The 27675-nt window shown below is 35.0% G+C and overlaps 1 protein-coding gene across 4 annotated transcripts in view; it reads left to right on the top strand.

Annotated features, from left to right (window-relative positions):
* Window positions 1-27675, top strand: part of LOC126819221 (ceramide glucosyltransferase) — a 51869-nt gene that overhangs the window by 14777 nt on the left and 9417 nt on the right. For all 4 annotated transcript variants that reach the window (XM_050547139.1, XM_050547136.2, XM_050547140.2 and 1 more), the window contains 6 exons: window positions 254-356; window positions 5029-5130; window positions 12172-12287; window positions 13813-13991; window positions 15765-15851; window positions 23972-24164. In XM_050547139.1, coding sequence (XP_050403096.1) covers window positions 254-356; window positions 5029-5130; window positions 12172-12287; window positions 13813-13991; window positions 15765-15851; window positions 23972-24164 — 780 coding nt within the window. The remainder of the gene's footprint in view (window positions 1-253; window positions 357-5028; window positions 5131-12171; window positions 12288-13812; window positions 13992-15764; window positions 15852-23971; window positions 24165-27675) is intronic.

The raw sequence follows: 27675 nt of genomic DNA, 5'->3' as shown, positions 1-27675 counted from the left end.
ACTGAGTTCAATGATTAACATTACGAGCTGAAGCTAAGCAGAGCTAATCAATTTCATTGGTCTAAGCTTTGGGACAAGATAATCTTGAGTCTATCTGATAAATAGTGTGATGAAACTTAGTGTATAGTTTGATTGCTTGATACGTTTGAAAAAAATAATTGTACGATTAATTAATATGTGTCATCTATTTATTTTGGGATTTCGGCGGGGGATATCAGCCTCACTGATGGCTTGTTTCTGTTTTTATTGACAGTTTGAACTACTTTTCTGTGTACATGATGATGATGACCCAGCCATTAATCTGGTTGAAAAACTTAAAGAACGATATCCTAAAGTAGAAACTAGAATGTTTATAGGTACAGTATTAATATTTTATAAGTATTTTATTAAAAGTTTTTGGTTTTGACCGCGATAATCCCTTTAAATTTCTTGCATAAAATGTGCCAGACTAGTTCTGAAATATTAATTTCCCAAACTCAAGCCCCTGCCTCCTTCCAATCAGGAAAAGTGTTGGGTCAGAAATGGTCCAAATTAAGGGCATCTGTTACTGTTATGCAATAAACACGGTCAGCACAGCTCAGCAGTGTAGTAACTGGCAGTGTGCGATCCTGCAGATGTTGCCAGATAAAGAGTCTGTCTTGTCAACGCATCATCACATGTTGCCGTCTAGGTTTTGGCTGATCTCTAGTGCATCTAGTCTGGTGGTAAGGATTGAATAGTCTCAGGTTGGTAGTGTAATGGCATGGGTCAAAATTCATGACAACACCCGCAGCAATTGCCGTAGTGTTCAGCAAAATTGCTGTTGTACACCTGCATAATCCACGGCATAATCGATTGTAGGAATTTATTTTCTTATATGTCCGTCCATCCGTCCACAATTGTTTGTAAACACTCTACTGGTCACAATTTTTATCAGAATATAATGAAACTTTAAATATAGGTTTATCAGTCTATCTAGGTATTGGCATGTATCTGACAGCAGGGCTCTATAAAAGTTGAGTGTGCGTGCAGGGTCATATTGAAACACAGGGATGGCGGCAGGATTTGGTGAGTGGTGTAAAAAATATATTTGGCGAGCGAAGCGAGGCCCAAAAATTTTTGGGAGGGGGGCGTGGTCTTTTATGAAAATTAAACCCTTCTTGGTGTATTTTCAGAGCATCTGCTGCCTTTTGTATTTGGTTCAGTGCAAATTAAATTTCCATTTATATATTCAAATTTTACCAAATTCACTTTATTTTCATCAATGATACAGGGATCTAAAAACTTTTTGACACCACCCGACCGAGCATAAAATTGTCCCACCCCACTCTGTTTCTCTGGATAGATAAGTTGAGGACCTTTGTTGTTTTGTTGGTTTTTTTTCAAATATTACTTTATTACTTTGAGATTAAAAATTAAAACGATTCTTAAAACGGTGTTTGTGTTTTATTTGAGTACAACGAATTATGACAACAGGTAGATATTGATAATTAAAACACGTTGTATTATTTGAATTGTTTGTAAAGTTGTTGTACGTGTCTCACGAATATTATTATTATTACGGTGGAATGAGAATCAGGTCAGGCAGAAACTGAGAAAGCTCTCATCGTCCTCCTAGTCCTACTCTCGGGCCGTAGCAAATCCACGGTCAACACAGGTAAGAAATAAAATAAGAAACATCGTGAAAATTTGCAGGCACGTGTTGGACAATTACGACATTCAAACCTTTAACATTGGAGTGCCGTAATTTGGTCTGGGTGACCTATTTACGGCAAATAAACAAATATAAAGACCGTAGAATAATTGTAAAATGAATAGACCTAGGCCTACACATCTTCTAAGTATACATAAACAAAATACCTATACATCTTTCTTTAAACTAATTTGGGATGATAGGGTCTACTACGGCACACAAAAATAAATTATGCCGTGACAGACATGGTTTGCGTACGTCGGCTTTTACCATGGCTTTGCCGTTTAATCATGGATTGTATTCAGTACAATTCTATGGTTTAATTGCCGTTGTAAATTTCGAGCGCCCAGTTTGTGTACAGAGAAGGACGAAGAGGTTTAAATACGACTGGGCGGCTTTCTTCGATTTTTTCTTTGTGGTGGACGGCAAAAAATAGTGCCGGGCGCAGGCGCCGTGCGCATGTGCGCGGAAATATCGATGCCTGTCTGACAGTAACTTCATGGATTATGGCCCCTGATTGTATGAAAAATCACGTTTTTAGCTTGTGGACCCCATAGAGGTCACAATTTTTATCCGATTGAAAAAAACGTGTGAATATATCACCGTTGCACCTTAAGAATGGTTGAGTTCGAATTTCGTAAAAATTGGACCAAAACTGACGGACAAACGGTCGCCCCTCGTTCGCTAATAGTGTCAAAATATAGAGTATCCAGGTTGTGGACCCTCTGGAGGTCACAATTTTCTTCTGATTTTGATGAAACTTGAAATGCATGTTTATAACCTAACGATCTCGGTTCCTTTCGATAATCGCGCAGATAACTTCCTGAATTATGGCCCCAGATTTTACGAAAAATCACGTTTTTAGCTTGTGGACCCCATAGAAGTCACAATTTTTATCCGATTTACAAACCCGTTTGAATATATCACCGTTACACCCTAAGGACGGTTGAGTTCAAATTTCGTAAAAATCGGACCGAAACTGACGGACCAAATGGCTGCCCCTCGTTCGCAAATAGGGTCAAAATATTGTGTATCAGGGTTGTGATTCCTCTGGAGGTCACAATTTTCATCTGATTTTGATGAAATTTGAAATGCATGTTTATAACCCAAATATCTTGTTTCATTTCTCTTTTCATGCATATTGAATCGTAACTTCCGGAATTATGGCCCCTGATTGTACGACAAATCGTGTTTTTAGCTTGCGGTCCATGTAGAGGTCACAATTTTTATCTGATTTAAAAAAAAACTTGTAAATATATCACTATTACACACTATGATCTTTAGGCCTGCAGCCAAAATGTCTAGTTTGCTTAGAAACACAATTCCGCTACATGGTCCTCCCAAATGAACAAACTATACATTTTTGGAAAACTTTTAACCCCAGGAACACAAATCCAGATAGTTCCAAGCAAAAAGTCTGCACCAACTCAATTTAGGGCCGGATGAAAATTTTGATAATTGTCAAGTAAATGCTATATTTATACTAATAATTATAAAGTGGACATAAAATTAAATGTTGGCGAAAACACCCGATGCCTTCATCCTAGGCAAAGAACACACTATTGGTTAAATTTTGATTTAAACCAAAATGCAGAAAACATAATGGACAATGGAACATACAGAATTTTGGAAATCCATTAACGGTAATAGAGAGTTATCTCCCTTTCTGTCAAATGTTTGGAATTGGTAACAGTATTTCAGGTGCATGTTGACTGCTGATGCTGTATGACGCACAAGACCATGTGTGAGCACACAAGCCCAATATTTATATAGTTAATGGGTCATAGGGAACTGCAAGGGTGGGTGAACGGGTGTTTACCCAGAAATCATGGGCTGAGCGCCTAGTCTGATGAGCAAGGAGATATGTTTGACATTGGTTGAGCAATATGTCTATGAAGTAATGGAGACCAGACTATGTCCGTAGTTTTGTAAATCGCATTGAAACCACGTGACTTTTTCCACTAAAACATAAACCCACACCAACATACCCTTTCAATTAGATCCTACGTTATCTTTACTACAGGTAGCCTTAAACCTAGTTCAGATATTTAAGGTCGAATTAAAAACATTTAAACTGAAACCGTATCTATAATTGTGTAATTTGCTTACAAATATAGATTAAGACCAAAACTATTTATTGAAGTAAATCAATTATTGAAAATCAAAATTACACAGTTACCCTGCACTTTAAAAGTCATTTAAGTTGGTCGTTATCATCATCACTGTCGCTACATGTATAAACATCAAGTTTGATTTCTTTAACAGTCATTTGGTTTCATTTTCACATTTACTACACTTACACAGATTTGATATGTACATGTACAGGACAACCCCGGTGCGGTATCCCCCTGTCAGTGGTACGGGATGGGAGTGGGCTGGAAGGACAATGCCCAGTCGTTCGGATGGGAGGGAAAACAATAGTTTAAACAATATTTGATTCAACAAACTGAATCAGATTGAACAACAGGTAAGGGGCTACATGGGTGTAGGGGGCTAATCTCAGTTGGAGGTGGGGTGGGGGCTGAGCCTATTTGCCTGAAAAATTTGTCCCCCAAATTTTCTGAATGAATCAATCATTAACTAAAATGAGTTTTCCACAAAGCTGTGATGGTTGTTTATTTTAAATTAATTACACAAATATACAATTATACTGTAAGTGAGTGCCAATTGTAATGGGCGCTCTAAAGGCTAAAGTTAATATCCGATTGACTTTAAATTTATATACAGTGTTTAAGACCATGAGACGAAGAAGCCTATTGATTTTCAGCGATTTCCGATAATTACTGCCAGAGTTATGGACCTTGATCACTTCAAAAAATCTTGTGGATGCTCTAAAGGCCAAAGTTAATATCCGATTGACTTTAAATTTATACACGGTGTTTAAGGTTATGAAACGAAGAAGCCTATTGATTTTCAGCGATTTCCGATAATTACTGCCAGAGTTATGGCCTTTTAGCACTTTGAAAAATCTTGTGGACGCTCTAGAGGCTAAACTTAATATCCGATTAACTTTAAATTTATACACTGTGTTTAAGGTCATGAGACGAACAAGTATATTGATTTTCAATGAATTTTATTACTTGAACAACTAAATCCATGATATTAAAAGTTTTGTATACTAAGTAAACGTAAGCATGAGGCAGAACTTTATAAAAACCAAATTCTAATGGTTTTCTGATAATTATTTATGGATTTGAATATTTTGTTGCCATTTGATTTTTAATTGTGTTCTGAATCTGCCTGCTTTTAAATAGCGATAAGAGTTATGACTCTTTATTTTCGGTAAAAATATCTGACAAGAAAATTTTGAAATAGCAACACTGGTTACTAAATGAAAATGTTTTATTTTTTTGCAGGTGGTCAAGCAGGCATAATCAACCCTATGGTAAATAATATGGCACCTGCTTATAATGCTGCTGCTTATAACTATGTATGGATTAGTACAAGTAGAATTAAAGGTGTGTCTATTTTGCAGAATGAACATGCAAATTTACCATTGAAATAAAAATTACCATTACTGTAGGTTGCGAGCTGGCGAAAACTAGTTCGATGATGTCCACTTCACCAAATATTCACATGACACCGCTGTCTAGTCCCTTTTCAACATATCGTTACTACACGCTCGAAAAACCATGACATGTCTAAGAAACACAATACTGCAACAATAATAACTATCGCATATTACATAAAAAGTTCACAGGTAGTCAAATGTCAAACGTAAAGTTAAACATAAGTTAGCTGTAGAAAACAGTATGCTGTTGCCAGATCACATAACACACTTTCAGCTTCACTTTTTTCACATGTTCACCACATCCGCTAGGTTGTAAAGCAATTGACTCGATTTACTAGACACTAGGTACTATTCTACACGATGCTCATTAGACTCGATTAAACGCTGAATTAACCAAATATTCCACATGTAGGCACTCGAACACATTATGTTGCCAAAAGTTATCATTCAGTTGTTTTAAAATTGATATGTTGTTTACATTAGTGAGATGAAGAAACCTATTTAATTACAATAATTTCCGTTTATTCTGTCTACAGTTATAGTCCTTGTTTCACTTTGTTGAACCTTGTGAACGCTCTTATGCCAAAAGTTAATATCCGATATGCAATATTTAAATTAGGGAAACGAAGAAGCCTATTGAATATCAGTAATTTCCGTTTATTACTTCTAGAGTTATGGCCCTTGTTTCACTTTGTTTAACTTTGTGACCGCTCTAACGCCAAAAGTTATCATCCGATCTTTGTGAATTTTATATGTATTATTTAAATTAGTGAAACGATGAAGTCTGTTGAATTTCAGCAATTACCGTTAATTAATTCTAGAGTTATGGCCCTTGTTTCATTTTGTTATACGCCCACATGGAAATGTGGTAGTATATTGCCATCGCCCCCGTCCGTCCGTCCATTGGTCCGTCCGTCCTTGCATCGTCCACAATTTCTTGTGAACGTTTTAACGCCAAAAGTTATCATCCAGTTGTTATATGCAATATTTAAATTAGCGAAACGAAGAAGCCTATTGAATTTCAGCAGTTTCCGTTTATTACTTCTAGAGTTATGGCCCTTGTTTCACTTTGTTGAACCTTGTGAACGCTCTAATGCCAAAAGTTAACATCCGATCTTTGTGAAATTTATATGCAATATTTAAATTAGCGAAACGAAGAAGCCTATTGAATTTCAGCAGTTTCCGTTTATTACTTCTAGAGTTATGGCCCTTGTTTCACTTTGTTGAACCTTGTGAACGCTCTAATGCCAAAAGTTAACATCCGATCTTTGTGAAATTTATATGCAATATTTAAATTAGGGAAACGAAGAAGCCTATCGAATTTCAGCAATTTCCTTTTATTACGTCTAGAGTCATGGCCCTTGTTTCACTTGTACCTTATGAATGTTCTAATGCCAAAATTATCATCCAATCTTTCTGAAATTTATATTCATTATTTAAAGCGAGAATTTCAAATTTTCTAAGAAAGTCAAAACATAATTATTTCTATTTTATTTGCTCAATAGGTTATCAAATCACTATTATACGATCATGGGCATTATTTCCCACCCACCCTTAAAAATCTATGACAGAGGAAATAACAACACAATTACCTCCCCTGTTTTGCTATTGACAACATGGAATTTGAAGTTAAAAATGATATTTTTGCCAATTTCTCAGCTGGCAATAGCGAATTATAGGGGTATTCTTTAACAAGGTAGGACTGTTTATGGATACCATCTATTTTAAGGCTTTATTTTAATACATTTTAAAAATATAACTTGAAAATTTGCAATTGCAAATTTAAATTAGTGAAACAAAGAAGCCTATCGAATCTCAGCAATTTCCATTGATTAGCTCTAGAGTAGTGTTTCGATGAATAGTCGATAAATTATTTATTGTTTTATTTCGGGCGTCTGAATATAAGGAGAAATTCAATAAAAAATGTTCAATGTCTTCAAATTTATGTCCACATTTACAGGATGGATTGTCAGAAATGTGACGTAAAAATTTATGTCCGTTTAGATTGCTGCAAGAGAGACGCAGTTTAGAATGAATGATTTGGTTTGTGCGGTGTTGAATCTTGAGCCATTAGTTTCGATTTGAAAATATTTAGAGATAATGAATTTTTTGTGTCTGCACTTAATTTTTTCCATTCTTTAATTGATGATGGTATGAAAGAATTATAGAAAATATTTGTTTTACATTTATATTCAGGTAGGTTTTTGTTTCTAAGATTATAAGGTGCGCTTTTTGTCAAGATTAAATCATGAAGATAAGATGGAGAAAGACCGTTTATAATTTTATAAATGAGTTTGAATTTATGTCTTCTGTGCCTCTCTTTTAGCGTAATAAACCGGTTTCTTTATATAACAGTCTATGTCTATTTAGAGTAAGGGTAGGTAAAATAGGATTTTGTTTGGTTGTCAGTGCTAGTGTTTCGGTCTTTAGTGGGTTGAAGGATACCAGCCATGATTTAGCCCATGAATTAATTTTGTCCAGGTCATTGTTTAGAATATTCGCACATTTGGTAGGTTCATCAATTTTAAGGTAAAGGGAAGTGTCGTCAGCGAAGAGTCGAACATTTGATGTGATATTACTTACAATATCATTTATATAAATGAGAAAAAGGAGAGGACCGAGAACAGAGCCCTGTGGCACGCCAGAGGGAATGGTTTTGGGGGAGGAGGAGACACGCCCAGTAACAACAGACTGTGTTCTTCCCTCTAAATAGTTGTGAAACTATTGAAGGATGTCTCCCCGTATCCCCGCAGCATGCCAGACCCTGTCAAAAGCTTTACTTATGTCACAGAACACTGCTCTCGTGTAGAATCCCTGGTCGAAGGCTTGACAAAAGTAGTGTGCAATATCGGTAAGTTGGTAAACACTAGAATCCCCATGCAAAAAGCTGCTCTGGAGGTTAGAACAGAATTCTCCCTTAGAAAGTTGAAGACATTTTTATAAATGCATTTTTCAAATATTTTAACTAAGATATTAAGTAGTGATATGGGCCTATAATTTCCGCAGTCTGATTGGTCACCTTTTTTTAATATGGCAGTTACATTGGCAAATTTCCAGATATTCGGTACTATTTTCGATACGAGGGAGTGGTTAAATAATTTACATAAAGGTTCAGAGATTTCTTTGGATATAAGTTTTCCGCTGATGTCATCGGGTCCATTGGCTTTCGAGGAGTCAATAGTAGTAATGATGTCTTCGACTTCCTTCTGGCTAAGGATAATGTTAGATAGAGAGTTGGGTATTCTTTCTAGTGCAGGAAGTGGTGCATTGTTGCAATCTATGTTAGATTGGCTTATAAAGAAATCGTTAAGGCAGTTACATTTGTCGGATGGTGTGTGATATGTAGTGCCATTTACTGATGAGGAGGTAGTTCATTGCTAGTGCCAGCACGATTCTTTTTCATAAATGAGTTGACAAGGCCCCGCCAGTTTTTACTTCCAAAGTTATTGCAATTATTGATTTTGTTATCGATTTTGTCAAAATATTCCTTTTTGCAATTTCTGATTAGGTTTATATATTCATTTCTAATAGTTCTAACGTCCCTTCACAGTTCCTCAGTGTTAATGTTGTTATAGTGCCAAATAATTTGTCTGTAGCATGTTAGTTTTGGATTCTGAAATGAAAGTCGACAGTACACAGGACAATGATCACTACAAAAATTATCTAGACAGCCTGATTCTTTTAAATAGTTTGGACAGTTAGTTAAAATTAAATCTAAAAGTGAATTATTACTGTAGTTTCCGAATGGCGTTGGAGTATGAATTACTTGATAAAGATCGAAAAGTATCATTGCATTGTGTAGAAATGATTGCGTTGAAGTCATAAAATCGATATTAAAATCGCCAAATATAAAACAGTTATCGACATTATCGCACACTGTACCTTGTGAATGTTATAATGCCAAAATTATCATCCGATCTTTCTGAAATTTATATGCATTATTTGAATTGGTTAAAAAAAGAAGCCTATCGAATCTCGGCAATTTCCGTTAATTACCTCTAGAGTTATGGCCCTTGTTTCATTTTGTTGCACCTTGTGAATGCTCTAACATCAAAAGTTATCTGACGATCTGTATGAAATTGATATGTGTCATTTAAATTTGTAAAAAGAAGAATCCTATTGAATTTTAGCAATTTCCGTTTATTACTTCTACAATTATTGCCCTTTTTTCACTTTGTTGCACCTTGTGAACGCTCTAACAACTAAAGTTACCTTCGGATCTGTATGAAATTTATATACGTCATTTAAATTAGTAAAAATAAGAATCCTATTGAATTTCAACAATTTCCTTTTATTACGTCTAGAGTCATGGTCCTTGTTTCGCTTGTACCTTGTGAATGTTATAATGTCAAAATTATCATCCGATCTTTCTGAAATTTATATGCATTATTTAAATTGGTGAAACAAAGAAGCCTATCAAATCTCAGCAATTTCCGTTAATTAACTTTAGAGTTATGGCCCTTGTTTCATTTTGTTGCACCTAACATTAAAAGTTATCTGGCGATCTGAATGAAATTGATATGTGTCATTTAAATTAGTAAAAAGAAGAATCCTATTGAATTTGAGCAATTTCCGTTTATTACTTCTACAGTTATGGCCCTTGTTTCACTTTGTTGCACCTTGTGAACGCTCTAACAACTAAAGTTATCTACCGATCTGTATGAAATTTATATGCGTCATTTAAATTAGTAAAAAGAATAATTCTATTGAATTTCAGCAATATCCTTTTATTACGTCTAGAGTGATGGCCCTTGTTTCACTTCTTGTACCTTCTGAATATTATAATGCCAAAATTATCATCCAATCTTTCTGAAAATTATATGCATTATTTAAATTGGTGAAACAAAGAAGCCTATCGAATCTCAGCAATTTCCATTAATTACCTCTAGAGTTATGGTCCTTGTTTCATTTTGTCTCACCTTGTGAATGCTCTAACATCAAAAGTTATCTGGCGATCTGTATGAAATTGATATGTGTCTTTAAAATTACTAAAAAGAAGAATCCTATTGAATTTTAGCAATTTCATTTTATTACTTCTACAGTTATGGCCCTTGTTTCACTTTGTTGCACCTTGTGAATGTTCTAACAACTAAAGTTATATGCCGATCTGTATGAAATTATATGCGTCATTTAAATTAGTAAAAAGAAGAATCCTATTGAATTTCAGCAATTTACTTCTATTACGTCTAGAGTGATGGCCTTTGTTTCACTCGTTGTACCTTGTGAATGTTATAATGTCAAAATTATCATCCGATCTTTCTGAAATTTATATGCATTATTTAAATTGGTGAAACAAAGAAGCCTATCAAATCTCAGCAATTTCCGTTAATTAACTTTAGAGTTATGGCCCTTGTTTCATTTTGTTGCACCTAACATTAAAAGTTATCTGGCGATCTGTATGAAATTGATATATGTCATTTAAATTAGTAAAAAGAAGAATTCTATTAAATTTTAGCAATTTCTGTTTATTACTTCTACAGTTAAGGCCCTTATTTCACTTTGTTGCACCTTGTGAACGCTCTAACAACTAAAGTTATCTGCCGATCTGTATGAAATTTATATGCGTCATTTAAATTAGTAAAAAGAAGAATCCTATTGAATTTCAGCAATTTCCTTTTATTAAGTCTAGACTCATGGCCCTTGTTTCACTTGTTGTACCTTGTGAATTTTCTAATGCCAAAATTATCATCCGATCTTTCTGAAATTTATATGCATTATTTAGATTAGTGAAACAAAGAAGCCTATCGAATCTCAGCAATTTCCGTTAATTACCTCTAGAGTTATGGCCCTTGTTTCACTTTGTTCAACCTTGCGAACACTCTATTTGCTAACGCCAAAAGTTATCAGCCGATCTGTATGAAATTTATAAATTATATGCATCATTTAGATAAGTGAAACCACAATCCTATTGAATTTCAGCAATTTACAATTAATTACTTTGTTCAACCTTGTTAATGCTCGATTGATGAAAGTTATCATCAGATATATGAAATTTATATGCATCATTTCAATTTAAGAAATGGAGGTCTATTGAATTTCAGCAATTTCCGTCAGTTATTTCTAGAGTTATGGCCCTTGTTTTACTTTGTGAACCTTGTGAACGTTGGAATGACAAAGTTATACAATTTGCATAAAATGTATATCAAATTTCAAAATTTTCTGTAAATACTTCCAGAGTTAAGGCCCTTGTTTCTGTTCGTAGAACCTTGTCAACCCTCAAACAACAAAAATTATATTCTGATCTAAATAAAATTGTATTGTAAATGCCCCCAATTACCTACAAAAGAATAAATATGCAACAACCCTTGTCGACCGCTCGGACGATTTAGCTGCTGTGGACGCATGTTTTGTTGCCTTGCAACCTATCTCTCCTATATCTAATCTTGTCAAATATTCCGAACATGGCAATCTTTAAAGAGAATATCCTGAAAATGACGAGCTTTAAAGAGAATATCCCGAAAATGGCGAGCTTTAAAGAGAATATCCTGAACATGTGGAGCTGTAAAGGGAATCAATCAGCCCAAATGTTTTTAACTCATATCCTTCATTGCAAACATTTTATAATGATTTAAACAATTAACTTCCTGTGTCTTCAAAGTCTTGTCATCCTCCGTATCCCCAGTGGTCTCATTCTGTTCTATTCCATTATACCCTGGGTTCATCCATCGAGTATACACATATATTCAAATTATCTGCCCTTCATTGTAGCTTGATCCTACGAACCAATCAAAACCAGTTTTACCCTTTTTTGTTTATGTTCACAACAATATGGCGGCTTGTTAGCTTGATTATTAGAAAGTTTGCAAGAAATTTGATATAAAAGATGTGCACACAAAAAGATGTCATAAAAAGATATATGTGAAAGTAATTAATGAGTGTTATGTATTTATTTGGGGATTGTGGTGGGGGACATCAGCCTCACCTTTGTCTTGTTGGATTGCATATGAATTTTAACTTTTGATGCTGATCCATATTTTAATTGTTACAGTTTCAACAGAAGTTATTTTAGATTTGGTATCTAAATTACAGAAACCAGATGTAGGGTTGGTACATCAGATCCCTTTTGTCACAGATGAAAGTGGATTTGGAGCAGCTATTGAAAAGGTATTAGATTATTTTGCTGTGAAATATTCATTTGTTATTTTCTTTTTATACGCACACATTTCATTATGGACGTATTATTACATCAAGCAATAGAGGCTACAGGTCTCAACAGATTCTTTTCAAATTTTATGGATAGCATTGGGGTCATTAGAGGACGGCCCTATCAATATTATGCTTCAGTGACCTTCTGTACTAGAGTTACATGTATACCCCTTTGCTAAAAACCTTGTGAGGTGCTATAATTTTTAACAGGATTCTTTTCAAATTTGCTGGAACAAATTAGAGGACAAATCATATCAATATTTAGCATTCTGCGACTTTCCATCTAGAGTTAACTCTCTTTCCCAAAGACCTTGTGAATGCGATACAGACCAGAGTTTTAAACAGATTTCTTTCAAATTTGGCAGGAAACATTGGGGTTCCTTGTTACTCCCTTCCTGAGTAACATCCCCACCTGTTGGCTGAAACCTCGTGAAAGCATTAGAGGCTATAATTATTAACATATTCTTTTCAAATGAATTGTGAAACAGTTTGGTCTTTAAGGACTGAACCCTATTAATGATATACAGCGCTCAACAACATTCCATTTGAAGCAACCTTGTGAATGGGATAGAGGCCACTGTCATCCCCCTTTGCTTAAAACCTTGTGCACATAATAGAAGCTACAGTTTTTAACAGAAACTTTTGAAATTTGATGTGAAACATTGGGATAATGAGAGCACAAACCCTATTGACATTCGTGTGCCGGGGCCTTTAGAGGCTATAGTTTTCAAATACATTTCAAGTTTGTTGGGAAGCATTTGGGTCATGAGAGCACGAACCCTATCGAAATCAATCTTTCTTGATGTTCTGGGGGGTGGATGACCGAATGGTTAGCACGTGCGCACTGTATCATAAGGTCTGTCATTGGGTCAACTGGTTGTACGTGACAAGTAGTGAGGTCACCTGTCCAACCTGGTTGGTTTTCTCTAGGTCCTCCGGTTTTCTCCAACTGCTAAAGACCACAAGGCGCAAGCAAATTATTGAAATAAAATTGAACCATGTGTTAGTCCCGAAATGACCCAGTTTGTGTCAAGTGGACGTTAAACCCCATTTCTCTCTCTATCTTTCTTCGATATTCTGTTTCAGTTCAAGTGTTACCCCACTTTGCTGAAATATCAAATTTGGTGAATATCCAAGTTTGCCTTTTGGATAATCATATAAGCTGCTGTTGTGTGGGTGTATTTCCATGCTTTGCGTGACTATCTTTATATTTATTCAAATTGAAAACTTGATATGCTTTTTGTTGTTCAACAAGGACAAATGAGACTGACCCAGATTGAGTCTGCTATATTTTCCGTTCATCTATCCAACATTATTTTTTTTTAATCTCGGGTCGATGTACTCAGTCTTCAGATTCCACAATTCAAGATAAACATTTCATTTTTCAACTGACTATGTACAGCTGTAGCCATTATTTAAAATAACCATAAATAGTTTTAAAATATCTATAATTGCTACATGATTTTTAACTGGGATTTTGTAGATATATTTTGGAAGTGCAATGGCTAGGTATTACATATCTCTAAATGCTCTTGGTTTGTGTTGTATGACGGGAATGTCCTATATGTTTAAAAAAACTGTCCTAGATGAATGCAATGGATTGGTTTGGTATGGACGGTATTTAGCTGAAGATTTTTTTTTAGCAAGCAGCATACATCGCGCGTAAGTATAATTGTCATTTGATCTGTGTTAGAAAACAAGTTGTATCTAATATTTAATAATACCTTGTACATATATATATATATATAATATAGATATAAAGAGTTTTAAAATCTAAAATTATAGTTGTGGAAAGTATCAAGTAATGGCATAATAAATATAAAGCTAAATTCATAAAGTTTCTGACAAAGTTTTATGTTTGCAGTGTCTGCTTTTCTCAGGAATTGTAATAGAAACATTATCACTTTGTTTATTCACATCATCAATTATACTATCACATACCGGTAGCAACTTTGCTAAATAAATTAACTACATGGATTATGGCCCCTGATTGTACAAAAAATCACGTTTTAGCTTGTGAACACTGTAGAGGTCGCAATTTTTATCCGATTTCGTTTAAACTGGAAATGTATATTTATAACCCACAGATCTTGGTTTCTTTCGATATTCGCGCATATTGGACCATAACTTCCTGAATTATGGCCCCTGATTGTATGAAAAATCACATTTTTAGCTTGTGGACCCTATAGAGGTCACATTTTTTATTCAATTTAAAAAAATGTTTGAATATGTCACCGTTACACCCTAAGGATGGTTGAGTTCGAATTTCGTAAAAATCGGGCCTAAACTGACGGACAAAATGGCCGCCCCTCGTTTGCAAATAGTGTCAAAATATTGTGTATCCGGGTTGTGGACCCTCTGGAAACTTGATATGCATGGTTATAACCCAAATATCTTGGTTCCTTTCCATTTTCGTACATATTGAATCAACTTCCTGAATTATGGCCCCTGATTGTACGAAAAATCGTGTTTTTAGCTTGTGGTCCCTCTAGAGGTCGCAATTATTATCCGATCGTATCTTCCTGAATTATGGCCCTTGATTAAACGAAAAATCCCGTTTTGAGCTTGTGGTCCCTATAGAGATCACAATTATTATCCGATTTAAAAAACCTTTGAATATATCACCGTTACACCTTAATGTTTGTTGAGTTCGAATTTCGTGAAAATCGGGCCAAAACTGCCAGATAAAATGGCCGCCCCTCTTATGCAAATAAGTGAAAACATCTGGTAAATCAAGGTTGTGGACCATCTAGAGGTCACAATTTCGATCTGATTTCGATGAAAAGTGTGAATATATCACCATTGCACACTAAGATCTTGGTCCTGTTTGATAATCGCTGATTCCCGAACTTAACTTCCTGGATTATGGCCCCTGATTGTTCAAAAAATCACATTTTTAGCTTACAGATTGTCTAGAGGTCAAATTTTTTTTCCAATTTTAAAAAACGTTTAAATACTTCACCATTCCACCATAATGAAGGTTGATTTCGAATTTCGGGAAAATCGAAAAGAAAGTGCCCTACAAAATAGCAGCTCTTTGTGCGCAAATTGTGTAGAGGTGTGTAATACGAAGGTTGTGGACCCTCTAGAGGTCACAATTTTTATCCGATTTTGATGAAGCTTAAAACGTATCTTTATATCCCAAAGATCTTGGTCTCTTTTGATATTTGCACATTTCAGGCCATAACTTTCTGGATTATTGTCCCTGATTGTACAAAAAATCGCGTTTGTTTTTAGCTTGTTCTCTATCCATCTCTTGCAAAATGTGGGCATATCCTGCCTGGCAGCCACTGGTTTTCGAACTAACCCATTTGGATTTGTTGAGATTGATTTTAGAACTATCACCATGGATGACTTTTGAAGCTAGTTAGCTTAGAGAAGTCTTTTTCCTAGTTACTAATAAAACTCCTTTTTTTAATTTTTTTTTCTATTAAGAGGTTATAAGTTAGTATTATCCTCATATCCTGCTCAACAAAATGTTGCCTGTCCAACGGTAAAAGGTTTTATTAGTAGAATGGTGAGGTAAGTCAAATCTGGTATTTATATATTAAGCCTAGCTCACAACCCGCTGTACGTACTACTATGGACAGTGTATGGGGGGAAATTTTTAGTAAACCCATGCGTGAGACTTATGCGTCACTTGCATGTCCGTGGCACTGGAGTAGATCGCATACTGGCAGAGAGACTTTTGGTCCGGTACATACAAAATTTTCACCCGGTTTCTTACTGCTAGTCTGCAAACTACCAAACCCTATGATCTCTTCGTGTCAAAACACGTACAGTCGGTTGTGAGCTATAACATGGCTTCATGTAATGTCTATGTACAGGGGTGTATATAGAAATTTGGGAGAGGTACTGATCCCAAATATTTAAACAAAGCTGGGTGAGCGGGGGGTCAGTTTGCCATGGAGCACCTGGGTAACTTGAACATTGCTAGAGTAGAAATAGCGTCGAGATCGATTTAAGGTATAGATAGTAGTGTATTTAAATGAGATTTGAGAGAGACTTTCACAGATTGTCCTGCACGCTTCATTTTCATGATGACAACTTCAACCATGCGCTCAACAAGCAGAAACTTTTTACTGCTCTCTCATTGGATATAAAGAATTGCGCGAATCAATGAAATGTCATTTTGAAGGGAATGCTATTTTAGGCTTGATGTCAGTCTGTTTCACAGAGGTATTGCGAAAGCCTTCTTCTTATAACTCTGTTTAAAATGACTGACCTTTATGGCATAGATCATTGGCTTGGTAGCGTTTGCAATGTTTACATAACATGAACTGGTACAGTCAGAATGGTGCCTTTTACTCATTTAATAAACCCATTTATACTTCAAACACCTTTATTGATTTTTCTAACTTACTGAATTATGGCCCAGGATTGTATGAAAAATGATTGATTTTTATAGCTTCTTCTCTATTTACCTCTTGCAAAATGTGGGTGTATCTTGCATGGCAACCGCTGGTTGTCTATCACATAACTTGCAACAGTTTTTATTCATTCGTTAATGATAGACCAACGGCATATTGATCACTTGACAACCATAATTGAATTTGCTTTAAAAAAAACTCTGTCCGATTATACCATATTATAGTCTTCGATAATACGACAATATTAAAATGGGTTCGTCCGTCTGTCTGTCTGCCCGTCTGTCTGTCTGTCCGTCACACTTTTTGGGACACAATAACTCTCCTTCTAATTGAGCTAGAATGTTCAAACTTGTTAAAGGTTTTATTAGGTCAATGCTTAGATGGAGTTCAAAGATGAAAATTTTCTGCTTAGGGTAAGCAAAGATAAGCAATTTGAGTGATTGATGCTTTGGGACACGATAACTTTAGTTGTAATTAAGTGAGAGTGAGGACACTTGGTGTATAGTTTTATCACATCAATACCTTGACTAAGTTCAATAATGAGCATTTTCTGCTCGGGCTAAGCAGAGCGATAAGCATTTTGATTTGTCTAGATTTTGGAACAAAATAACTATCATTCTAATTGAGCTAGAATGTTTACACTTGTCGTAGGTGTTTATGAGGTGAATGCCTTGAGCATTTTTTGCTTAGGGTAAGCAGAGATGAGCAATTTGATTGGTTGATGATTTGTGACACGATAACTTTAGTTCTAATTAAGTGAGAGTGAGGACACTTTCTGTATAGTTTTATCACCTTAATACCTTGAATAAGTGCGATAATGAGCATTTTCTGCTCGGGGTAAGCAGAGCCTTAAGCTATTTGATTGGTCAAGACTTTGGAACACAATAACTCTTCTAATTGAAGTACAATTGGTTGATGCTTTGGGACAAGATAACTTTGATTCTATCTGATAGAGAGTGATGAAACTTAGTGTATAGTTGATAATCAGTTTGATTGCATGATACTTTTGAAAAATATAAATGTGCGATTAATTAATATTGTTTTATCTATTTATTTTGGGAATTTGGCAGGGGAAATCAGTCTCACTGTTGGCTTGTTAAAATTGAACATACATTTTAGTATTCAGCTATCCGTCTCCACCAGTGATGGGATTTCGCCTGTATATTCCGGACGTGTCTAACCCTTTTTTCCGACCGTCCAAAAATGTCCGACCAGGAATATGCCCAATCAGACATCAAGATATGGTGAATAATATTCAAAATTCCAAAATAAATATAGTGTACTGAGTGTATAACTACCACTCAACCCGATTATCGTTAATAATAGGCTGGATTGATTAGGTAATTAAGCGATCAACGTATTTATCGTGTTATACCGTCTATACAGTCTATACACCTACCAGATTATCATTAATAATAGGCTGGATTGATTAGCTAATTAAAAGATCAATGTATTTATTGTGCTATACTGTCTATACACTTACCTTAATTAACTGCTTAATTTGCCATGATTGACTGACTTAATTTTTTATCGAACAATTCATCAATCTAATCTTAAGCAGAAGTCATTGCTTCCCCTTTGTCGGACTATTCATCAATCCAATAAGAATGATTATAATTTTAATCTATGTGTTTACCTCGTGGTTTCTACATTGACTTGTCGGAAATTTTCTTTTTCTTTTCCGTGATCCCGATTGCCGATCGAAAATCATTTACAAGGCAGTGCTAACGATGAAGCTATGTGCTATGAGTCGGTCCGGCGTCCACAATTGCTTGTGGATGCTCTAGAGGCTCAAGTTAATATCTGATTGACTTTAATTTATACACAGTGTTTAAGGTCTTGAGACGAAGAAGCCTATTGATTTTCAGCGATTTCCGATAATTACTGCCAGAGTTATGGCTCTTGACCACTTCGAAAAATCTTGTGGACGCTCTAGAGGCCAAAGTTAATATCTGATTGACTTTAAATTTATACACAGTGTTTAAGGTCATGAGACGAAGAAGACTATTGATTTTCTGCGATTTCCGATAATTACTGTCAGAGTTATGGCCCTTGATCATTTTATAGGAATATTACTGGCATAAATTTGAATACCATACGGGAACTAAATTTGAAAAATAGCGAGGTGTTTCTATTTTTATTACGTACGGATTTGAATATTTTGTTGACATTTTATAAAGAAGAAAACGATTCTTATTCAGTAAGTTAGGGATGTGCCTACTATTACAATTAGCGTGCGGCACCGCCCGGCACCAATATTGTCGGCCCGGCAAAAATATCTTGAAGCAGATTTCCACCCACCTCCATTTTCTTGTAAAAAAAGATAATCTAAATTGGTAAAAGCGTTTTTATTTGTTGCTTTTAACCTCATAAATTGAATAAATTATTTTGACTCGTGTCAAACTGACCTCGTATCATAGACATCTAAATATAACATTCGTTTTTGACAAAATATATTACTTTCGATTTCTTATTTGATGCGCAGAGTTATCTGATATTAAGACTCTTTTAACTGGTCACATCAGTGCGATGTAACTAGCATGACTGGTTAAACAAGCCTACTGCACCGTTATTGTTTAAAAATAGCACTAGCAGACGACTATTTTTGCTATTTAAACTATTTTTATAGATTCGTGCAATTCTATAATCCGTATCCACGTAAATTCCACCAAATATAAGTATCATGGTACCAAACTTTGCGTTTTAAATGAATACTTCGCTGTTGAGGTGTTGAATTCCGATTATAAAATACCGGTATCCGTAATACTGTAATTTGATTATTAAAAGACGATTTCACACATGTGCATGACATTATATTACATGGACTTCGTGCGGCGGACATGTAACGCCCCCTGGAATTCTTTTCTAACGTCACGCTAAAAATTATATTATATTTATATGATATATTTTCCCGACCTAATTATTTGATTTGATCATATTTTCCAGTAAATTATTCATAGCCGTTATTTCTGGAAATTGTTTTGAACTTTTTAAATGATTAAATAAACCAGTCAACGAGCCGTGTGCATCTCCATTCCATTCCCAGCATGTGACGTTATGGTAGAATTGGGTCAGATGACTTGGGGGAATACGTATTTTATTTATTGAGATATAAATACTTCATAATGCTATAAACTAGTGACAAACCGGTGAAAACATGTGTAGATGGTCAGTGTGAAATTCATAATTGTTATAAAATTGGCTGCTAGTGCTACCTGACTTCCAACCATCTGAGTAGACGTTCCATGGTACAACTGAATGAATGCCGACTTGTGTTTTCGATAGAAAAATATAGTCACGAGAACTCAGGAAAGAAACAAAACAATAATTAATAAATTCCTATTTTCGATTATGCCGTGGATTACGCAGGTATACAACGGTGGTTTCAGTGTCAACATTAGCAAATTGCCGTCGTCATATTCTTAAATAAATTACCACGGCTAAAGATGTCGCCCGTAGTTCTTATTTATTTATATTCTACGGTAATTTCGCTAAATACTACGGTGCGGTGCCGTCGTGAATTTTGACCCCTGGACTCATGAAATTGCTCATTTTCGATCGAAAAAAAAAAAAAAAAACGATAATTTTCTGCCGATGATTACCGCCCGGCATGAATATTTTTCTAGGCACATCCCTGGGAAGTTCTGCATTCATTTACTGCTGTATAAACAAAGACACATAATTTTGCAGGAATATTAGGCCTACTATTGTGAATTTGATGCTGAAGCAGGATCGGCAAGCTTTCATTCAATGTATTACGAAAATGATTTACGTTGTAGGATTGTTACTGTCATAAATTTGAATGTCGTACAGGAATGAAATATGAAAAATAGCGAGGTTCACCTATTTTTATTACGTGCAGGATTTGAATATTTTGTTGACACGTGATTTTTATACGCCCACATTTTCATCTGGACGTATATTGTCATAGCCCCTGTCCGTCCATCCACAATTGTTTGTGAACACTCTACAGGTCACAATTCTTATCCGATTTCAACGAAACTTGAAATATAGGTTTATCTCCCCAAGATCTTGGTTCCTTTTGATATTGGCATGTATCGGACCGTAACTTCATGGATTATGTCCCCTGATTGTACCAAAAAACACATTTTTAGCTTGTGAACACTGTAGAGGTCACAATTTTAAACCAATTTGGTTTAAACTTGAAATGTATCTTTATAACCCACAGTTCTCGGTTCCTTTTGATATTTGCGCATATCGGACCATAACTTCCTGAATTATGGCCGCTGATTGTATGAAAAATCTTGTTTTTAGCTTGTGGACCCCATAGAGGTCACAATTTTTATCCGGTTTAAAAAAAAGTGTGAACATAACACCGTGACACCCTAAGGATGATTGAGTTTGAATTTCGTAGAAATCGGACCGAAACTGACGGACAAAATGGCCACCCCTCGTTCGCAAATCGTGTCAAAATATTGCGCATCAGGGTTGTGGACCCTCTGGAGGTCATTATTTTCATCTGATTTTGATGAAACTTGAAATGCATGTTTATAACCCAAATATCTTGGTTCCTTTCTATTTTCATGCATATCGAATCGTAACTTCCCAAATTATGGCCGCTGATTTTACTAAAAATCACGTTTTTAGCTTGTCCCTCTAGAGGTCACAATTATTATCAGATTTAAAAAAAACGTTTGAATATATCACTGTTGCACTCTAATTTTGTCTGAGGTTGAGTTTCATGAAAATCGGACCAAAATTGCCAGACAAAATGGCCGCCCCTCGTACACAAATAGTGTAAACATCTAGTAAATCAAGCAAGGTTGTGGAGCACAATTTTGATCCGATTTCGATGAAACTTGGTTTATAATCCAAAGAAATTGGTTCCTGTCGATATTTGCACATATCGGATCGTAACTTCCTGAATTATGGCCCTTGATTGAACAAAAAATCACGTTTTAGCTTGTGGTCCCTGTAGAGGTCACAATCAAGGTTGTGGACCATCTAGAGGTCACAATTTCGATTGATTTCGATGAAAAGTGAATATATCACCATTGCACACTAAGATCTTGGTTCCTTTTGATAATCGTGGATACCCGAACTTAACTTCCTAGATTATGGCTCCTGATTGTTGAAAAATCACATTTTTAGCTTGCGGATTCTCTAGAGGTCACAATTTTTTTCCAATTTTAAAAACCGTTTAATGCATCACCATTCCACCATAATGAAGATTAAGTCGTATTTCGGTAAAATCAAAATGAATCTGCCCGACAAAATGGATGCTCTTTGTATGCAAATTGTGTAGAAGTGTGGACCCTCTAGAGGTCACAATTTTTATCCGATTTTGATGAAACTTAAAACATATCTTTATATCCCAAAGATCTCAGTCCCTTTTGATATTTGCACATTTCAGGCCATAACTCTCTGGATTTTTGTCCCTGATTGTACAAAAAATCGCGTTTGTTTTTAGCTTGTTCTCTATCCATTTGTTGCAAAATGTGGGCGTAATCGTGCCTGGCAGCCGCTGGTTGATTGTGGTATGAATCTGTTATGCCCCTTTATTTTCGGTAGAATGTCCCACAAGAAAATTTTTTAAATCCCATTACTGGTCTGCACTATCTGAATACATTCAGACTATTTGTGTGTAATTTAAAACTTAGTTTTGATGTTTTAAGTGCATACAAATTCGTCTAAACCATAAGATAATTATTCAAATAGATGATTTGAATTATCAGACATTCTTTTGGCAATGTTATTGTTTTTAATAGCCTGTATTGTCATTTTCACTAATAAGCTGGACGTATGAAACGATCACGCCATCGTCTTGAAAAATAAGTATGACCGTTTTCAGAGAGGAGGAGGCTTTCGTCAAACTGTTATATCCAGAACCGTTTTATTTTGAAACATTGTCTAAATAACAAGAAAAATCATTTCTTGAGTTTTTTTAAACTTTATTTATCTGAACCAATTTATTTGAAATGATCAATCCTTTTATTTATATTTCGATAAAACAACCTGTGACTGAGTAAGAAAATGCCCACATTGCAAAGACAGGGGTCGGCTCAAAATAATCAAACCGTCGCGAGAAAAACTTTACCACAAAAAGTTTTATATAAGAAGCTGTAATAAATGTCACCATATGCAGGAAACACATATGAACTGTTCAAACAAGTTTTTATTGATTACTGGCCCAAACTAGCTATAATTTTTTATTTTTTAAAACTTCACGTAAGAATATTAGATGGTCGACCATGTTAGGATCCAGATTTGACCTTTTGGTGGTAACTATATTTCCCGCTGCGGAAAACACACACTCCGATGGTACCAAGGTGGCTGGAATACTAAAGTAAGATTTGGCCAGTTATGGCTATCTAAATTTAGCAGACAAATAAAACAAAGACCACCTGTATACTGCGTGAATGCGCATAATAGCTACAGCTCTAATCATCGGAAAAGAAAACGATTGGGAGCTTGCCATGGCCACGGTATTCGTCTAATATTTGAACTGTGTTCCTTACGACTGTTTAAAAGTAATAAAACAGTTTTATGGTTTAAAAGCTACAAATCTGTTAAGTTTCAAGCCTTATTTGCAGGAAATTATTGTTCATTTAACCCTTTATAAGAAAGAGGAGCCATTTCAAAATAACACAGTTATGAAAAAAAGCATTGGATAGCACGAATAGTCAAAGTGTTTGAAACTAAAGCTAGCATGGCTGGTTTATTGACCTAACGATATCACGTCATTGACATTGTAGATTCTTTCGGAAAAATATATTATTAATGACTGCTTCGTGGTGTATTCGGTGTTCTACCAAAGGATTATATTCAATGAAGATTTAAATTTAACTAACAATATCTTCGGTTTTGGATTCATCTAACTGGGTCTACATTCTGATTTTACGATTTTGTCCGCATAGAATGTGGACGTAAAATAATATGGGCACCAATAAGTTTTCAAGAGCTAAATTGGCCCTAGATACTCCCCTGATGTAAAACTTGAAAATATACTGTACGAATAGAAATATTTATGTGAGCTCCAGTTATTTTAGGCATGACTATTATACTCTGAACACTGAGATGGGGTTACCTTGGTATGGTTGATCTTTTTCTAGTTAATTTACTTTTAAATGTGACATTCAGTGAATATACTACATTGTATACAACATATTTTATGTTAAAGTCCAAACATGCCAGAAAATTAAGACCATACACTTTAAGGTAAAATTGGTTTCTATGGGTTTTACTAACTACATAAATATGAATGATCTTACTTGTTGTGTCATTAATAATAATAAATACTTTATATTATAGGTGGATGCGATTACGTATTAATGCATTAACTATAGTAACAGTCATAATGGAACCATCAGTAGATTGCTTTCCTCTTGGTTTGTGGGGAGCTTGGTGTTTTCACGAATTTTTTAGTATCAATCCATATTTTTTTATGACTATCCATGTAACATTTTGGATAATACGTGATTATCTACAACTTTTACAATTGCAGGTAAGGTCATATTTGTTTTATGTCATTTATGTTTAAATAACTAAAAATAAATGATGCTTGAGGTCTCGGAGCAGAATTAAAGGAAAAGTACAGCCATTCATTATCTAATATTAAAATAATTTCTAAAATGAACAACCTGAAATACATATCATTTCAACTTTAATTAGCATGTCAAGATGCTGACTGACAACATCATGGTAACTGTCAGAAATAAAACAATGTGCTCTGTATTATAAGAGGCCATAACTAAAATATTCTGTTTCTCAGATAACCCTGTGTCACTTCAAAAGGGCCCCAATTACAGGAAGTAGCTCTGTAGAAAAATTTGAATGAATCCAGAAATGTGCAGTAGGTCATTTATTAAGTATATGCAACCCTGTTAAATGTTACTGACAATCGTGAATAATACTGGATAATCTCACATTCCTATATATTAAACAACTTGAGATAAATGTTTTGCCTTTGACAAAATAAAAACAACCAAAAAAAACATCCCTTCTAGTTCTATATCAGAGATTTGGTAAAGATAATCTGAGAACCAGAATATTTTTTTGTATGAATATACAGTTATAGGAAAGGTGTAAAATCAAAAAGCATTGTGCATTATGTAAGATTTACAAATGAATACTTTATTCTTGGCGAAGTTATTAGTAATTGTTTATTATCATAATTCATAGCAACAGTACTGGACATCAAGAGTAGGCCTCAATTATCTATTTTATTGTCCTAATCCATTTAAATCTCTGCCATCTGATGTTCTAGATAGTTAATTATCGGCTTATGTTAATAAATACATGTCTAAATAATAGTTTTATATAACATTTGAAGCCAAAAGAAGGCCTGCAATAAGCAGATTTAGGTCTTGCATAGTAGTGATGGTTTGATAATCGGTTTCAACATCGGTAATGGGCCAATAAGTGACCTATCGGGGGGAAACCGGTATCGGCATCTGCCGATACACAGGCATTTTGCTGATATTGGAGTTGCCGATATCTGTTCAAAACGACTTGGTAAATACCTTTAAAATGTTATCCAAGTTGTGAACAAATCATTATTTTGCTTGACACAGAGTGCATCTAAATAGTCATGTGCACAGCATCCAAAATAAAAGTTTTATTTCGGTTGCCGTGGTTGTTGCTGTTTAGACGTACCGGTAATACAAGACTCTCTTCGTGGCCGTAGAAAGGAAAGAATAAACAATACAGAATCTTTACCGGTTTCCTTTATCTAAATAGCCACCTGCACGGCAACCGAAATGAAAGTTTTATCTTTTGGTTGCCTTGCGCGTTGCTATTTAGGGGTACCTGTAATACAAGACTCTCGTAGGGGCCGTAAAAAGAAAAGAATAAACAGTACAAAATCCTTACCAGTCTCCTTTATTTTTTAAATCCTTATTCAGACACTGTTTAGAGCTCGGGTCTCTCAATGCGATTTTTGAGAATACCATTTCTGCGCATGTGCAGACAGACATTAAGGTGGGAGGCTATCCGAAAATTTTTATTCTGAAATGATAAAGCTATTGAATTAAAAATTGTACAAGTAGTTAGGAAATGTAATAAACAAGGGAACACTAGTATTAAAAAAAGTTCTTGCCATGGTAACACATTCTTTGGGAAAAAATTATGAAAAACGTAGGTACACTATATCTCTGTAACTAATTAAGATACCTTTGCCAAATTTGCAGGATATATAAACTAATATCTACTACAGAATCAGACAGAAAGCAATTTGAATTATCATTAATATTTCAAAAGTTATCAAAATATTTCTCCAAAGACAAAATATTGTGGTGAGGCAAATGTTTTAAACACCATTTTCCAAGAAACTATAAAGATTATAGAGAAAAACTCTTTGTCTGGTTTTAGGGTCATCATTAAAGAATAAGCAGTCCGAAAATGAGACAATTATCTTTATTAGTGCCAGAGATATGGTGTACTTACATTTTTCATACTTTTTCCAAAACAATGTGTTACCCTGGCAACAACTTTTTTTTCTTTATTTTTAATGTTAGTTTTCCCTTGTTTATTACATTTCCTAACTACTTGTGCCATCTTCAATTCACTAGCTTTAGAATTTCAGAAAGCATTTTTCGGGTAGCCTCACCCCTTAATGTACAACAGTCCACCTGATATAACTTTTGATTGGAATAGGGAATAAACCAATTGCATGCTGATCAAAATCATAGAATCGGAGAACACAGTACGTCGCGAAGGCCCCTCTTCAATCTGTTTTCAATGCGTGCTGATATTGCAAGATCACAAACTAGAACAATACCTAATTAGCCTATTGAATTTTTTATTTAAATTGTTTCTGATAACTAATAACAAATTTATTAACTGTGAAATAAACAGTGGTCCTCACAGTACATGTAGTTATTTGTCTATCATGATTCATGACAATAAAATTAAAGAAGATGTCAAGAATGGCTCATCATTGCATACCATGATGAAGATCGTTTATAGTGAAATAGTTCCGAATCTTACTATTTCACAGCATTTTTTTCCTTCGTTTTATCTAGTTCACTGCTAGTATTGTCTGCCACTATCATAATGAGTAGAACTTTTGGAATGGTGGGAAAATATCATATGAATTGCACGTGATTGGAATGAAGGATGAAAGGGGAGATATTCCTTAATGTCATGTGATTACTGTTAGACATTCCGGCTTCTAGATGCTGATAAAAATTAAGAAATAATTTAGTGATTTGTATAGTTTTGCTAGGCTACTTTAAATTGTTTTTTTTTACATAATTTGTATCAACAAATAATAACTCATAATATAGATCATACTTTATTAATTAATAATATTACCAACAAATAAGTTCCCATTAGATGTTTTATTTTTAACTATAGTTCTAGAAATGGCCGGAGAATTTCATGTGATTACCACTGTTGACAGACAGGTCAGGAAGCTATCGCTTTGATGCATCATTCATTACCGCATGAACTGATATAGACATCCAGCTGCCGTCTGTGCCGATTATTTTATGGAATTGTATCGTAATCAACACTTAAAATATGATAATCTCGACTTTATTAATTAATGATACAGCAAATAATTAAGTTCATAATAGATGGTGTGTAGTTTTGATTGCGTAGGAAGGGTGACCTAATTATTACTTCAAAAACACAGTGTTTTTGTTCGATTCCCACGGTAAATTAGTACCATGCGTTTCCTGACAAATATCTACATAGATTATCATGCTAATATTTGAAGACATTTTAATGTGTAATGGTTTTATATCCACCGGGAGCCACGATGGCTGGCGGTTAAAATGCTGGCTCGCTAGCCTGGAGGTCGGGTGTTCGATCCCTGCATTGACGGAGAAAGTTCATCCAGATTTTCCGATGTGGTTTCCCCTTTTCAGTAGTGCAGAACGCAGGGCCTGACAAGGACAGCCGTCTAGTCCTTCGGATGAGACGGAAAACCGAGGTCCCGTGTATACATTGGAATGCACGTAAAAGATCCCTTGGCAGTTGGAATTCGATAGAAGAGTAGGCGATAGTGCCGC

Source organism: Patella vulgata, chromosome 4 (genome assembly GCF_932274485.2).
Source record: "Patella vulgata chromosome 4, xgPatVulg1.2, whole genome shotgun sequence".
NCBI classification, from domain to species: domain Eukaryota; kingdom Metazoa; phylum Mollusca; class Gastropoda; family Patellidae; genus Patella; species Patella vulgata.
This window is presented reverse-complemented; position numbering and strand designations above follow the sequence as displayed.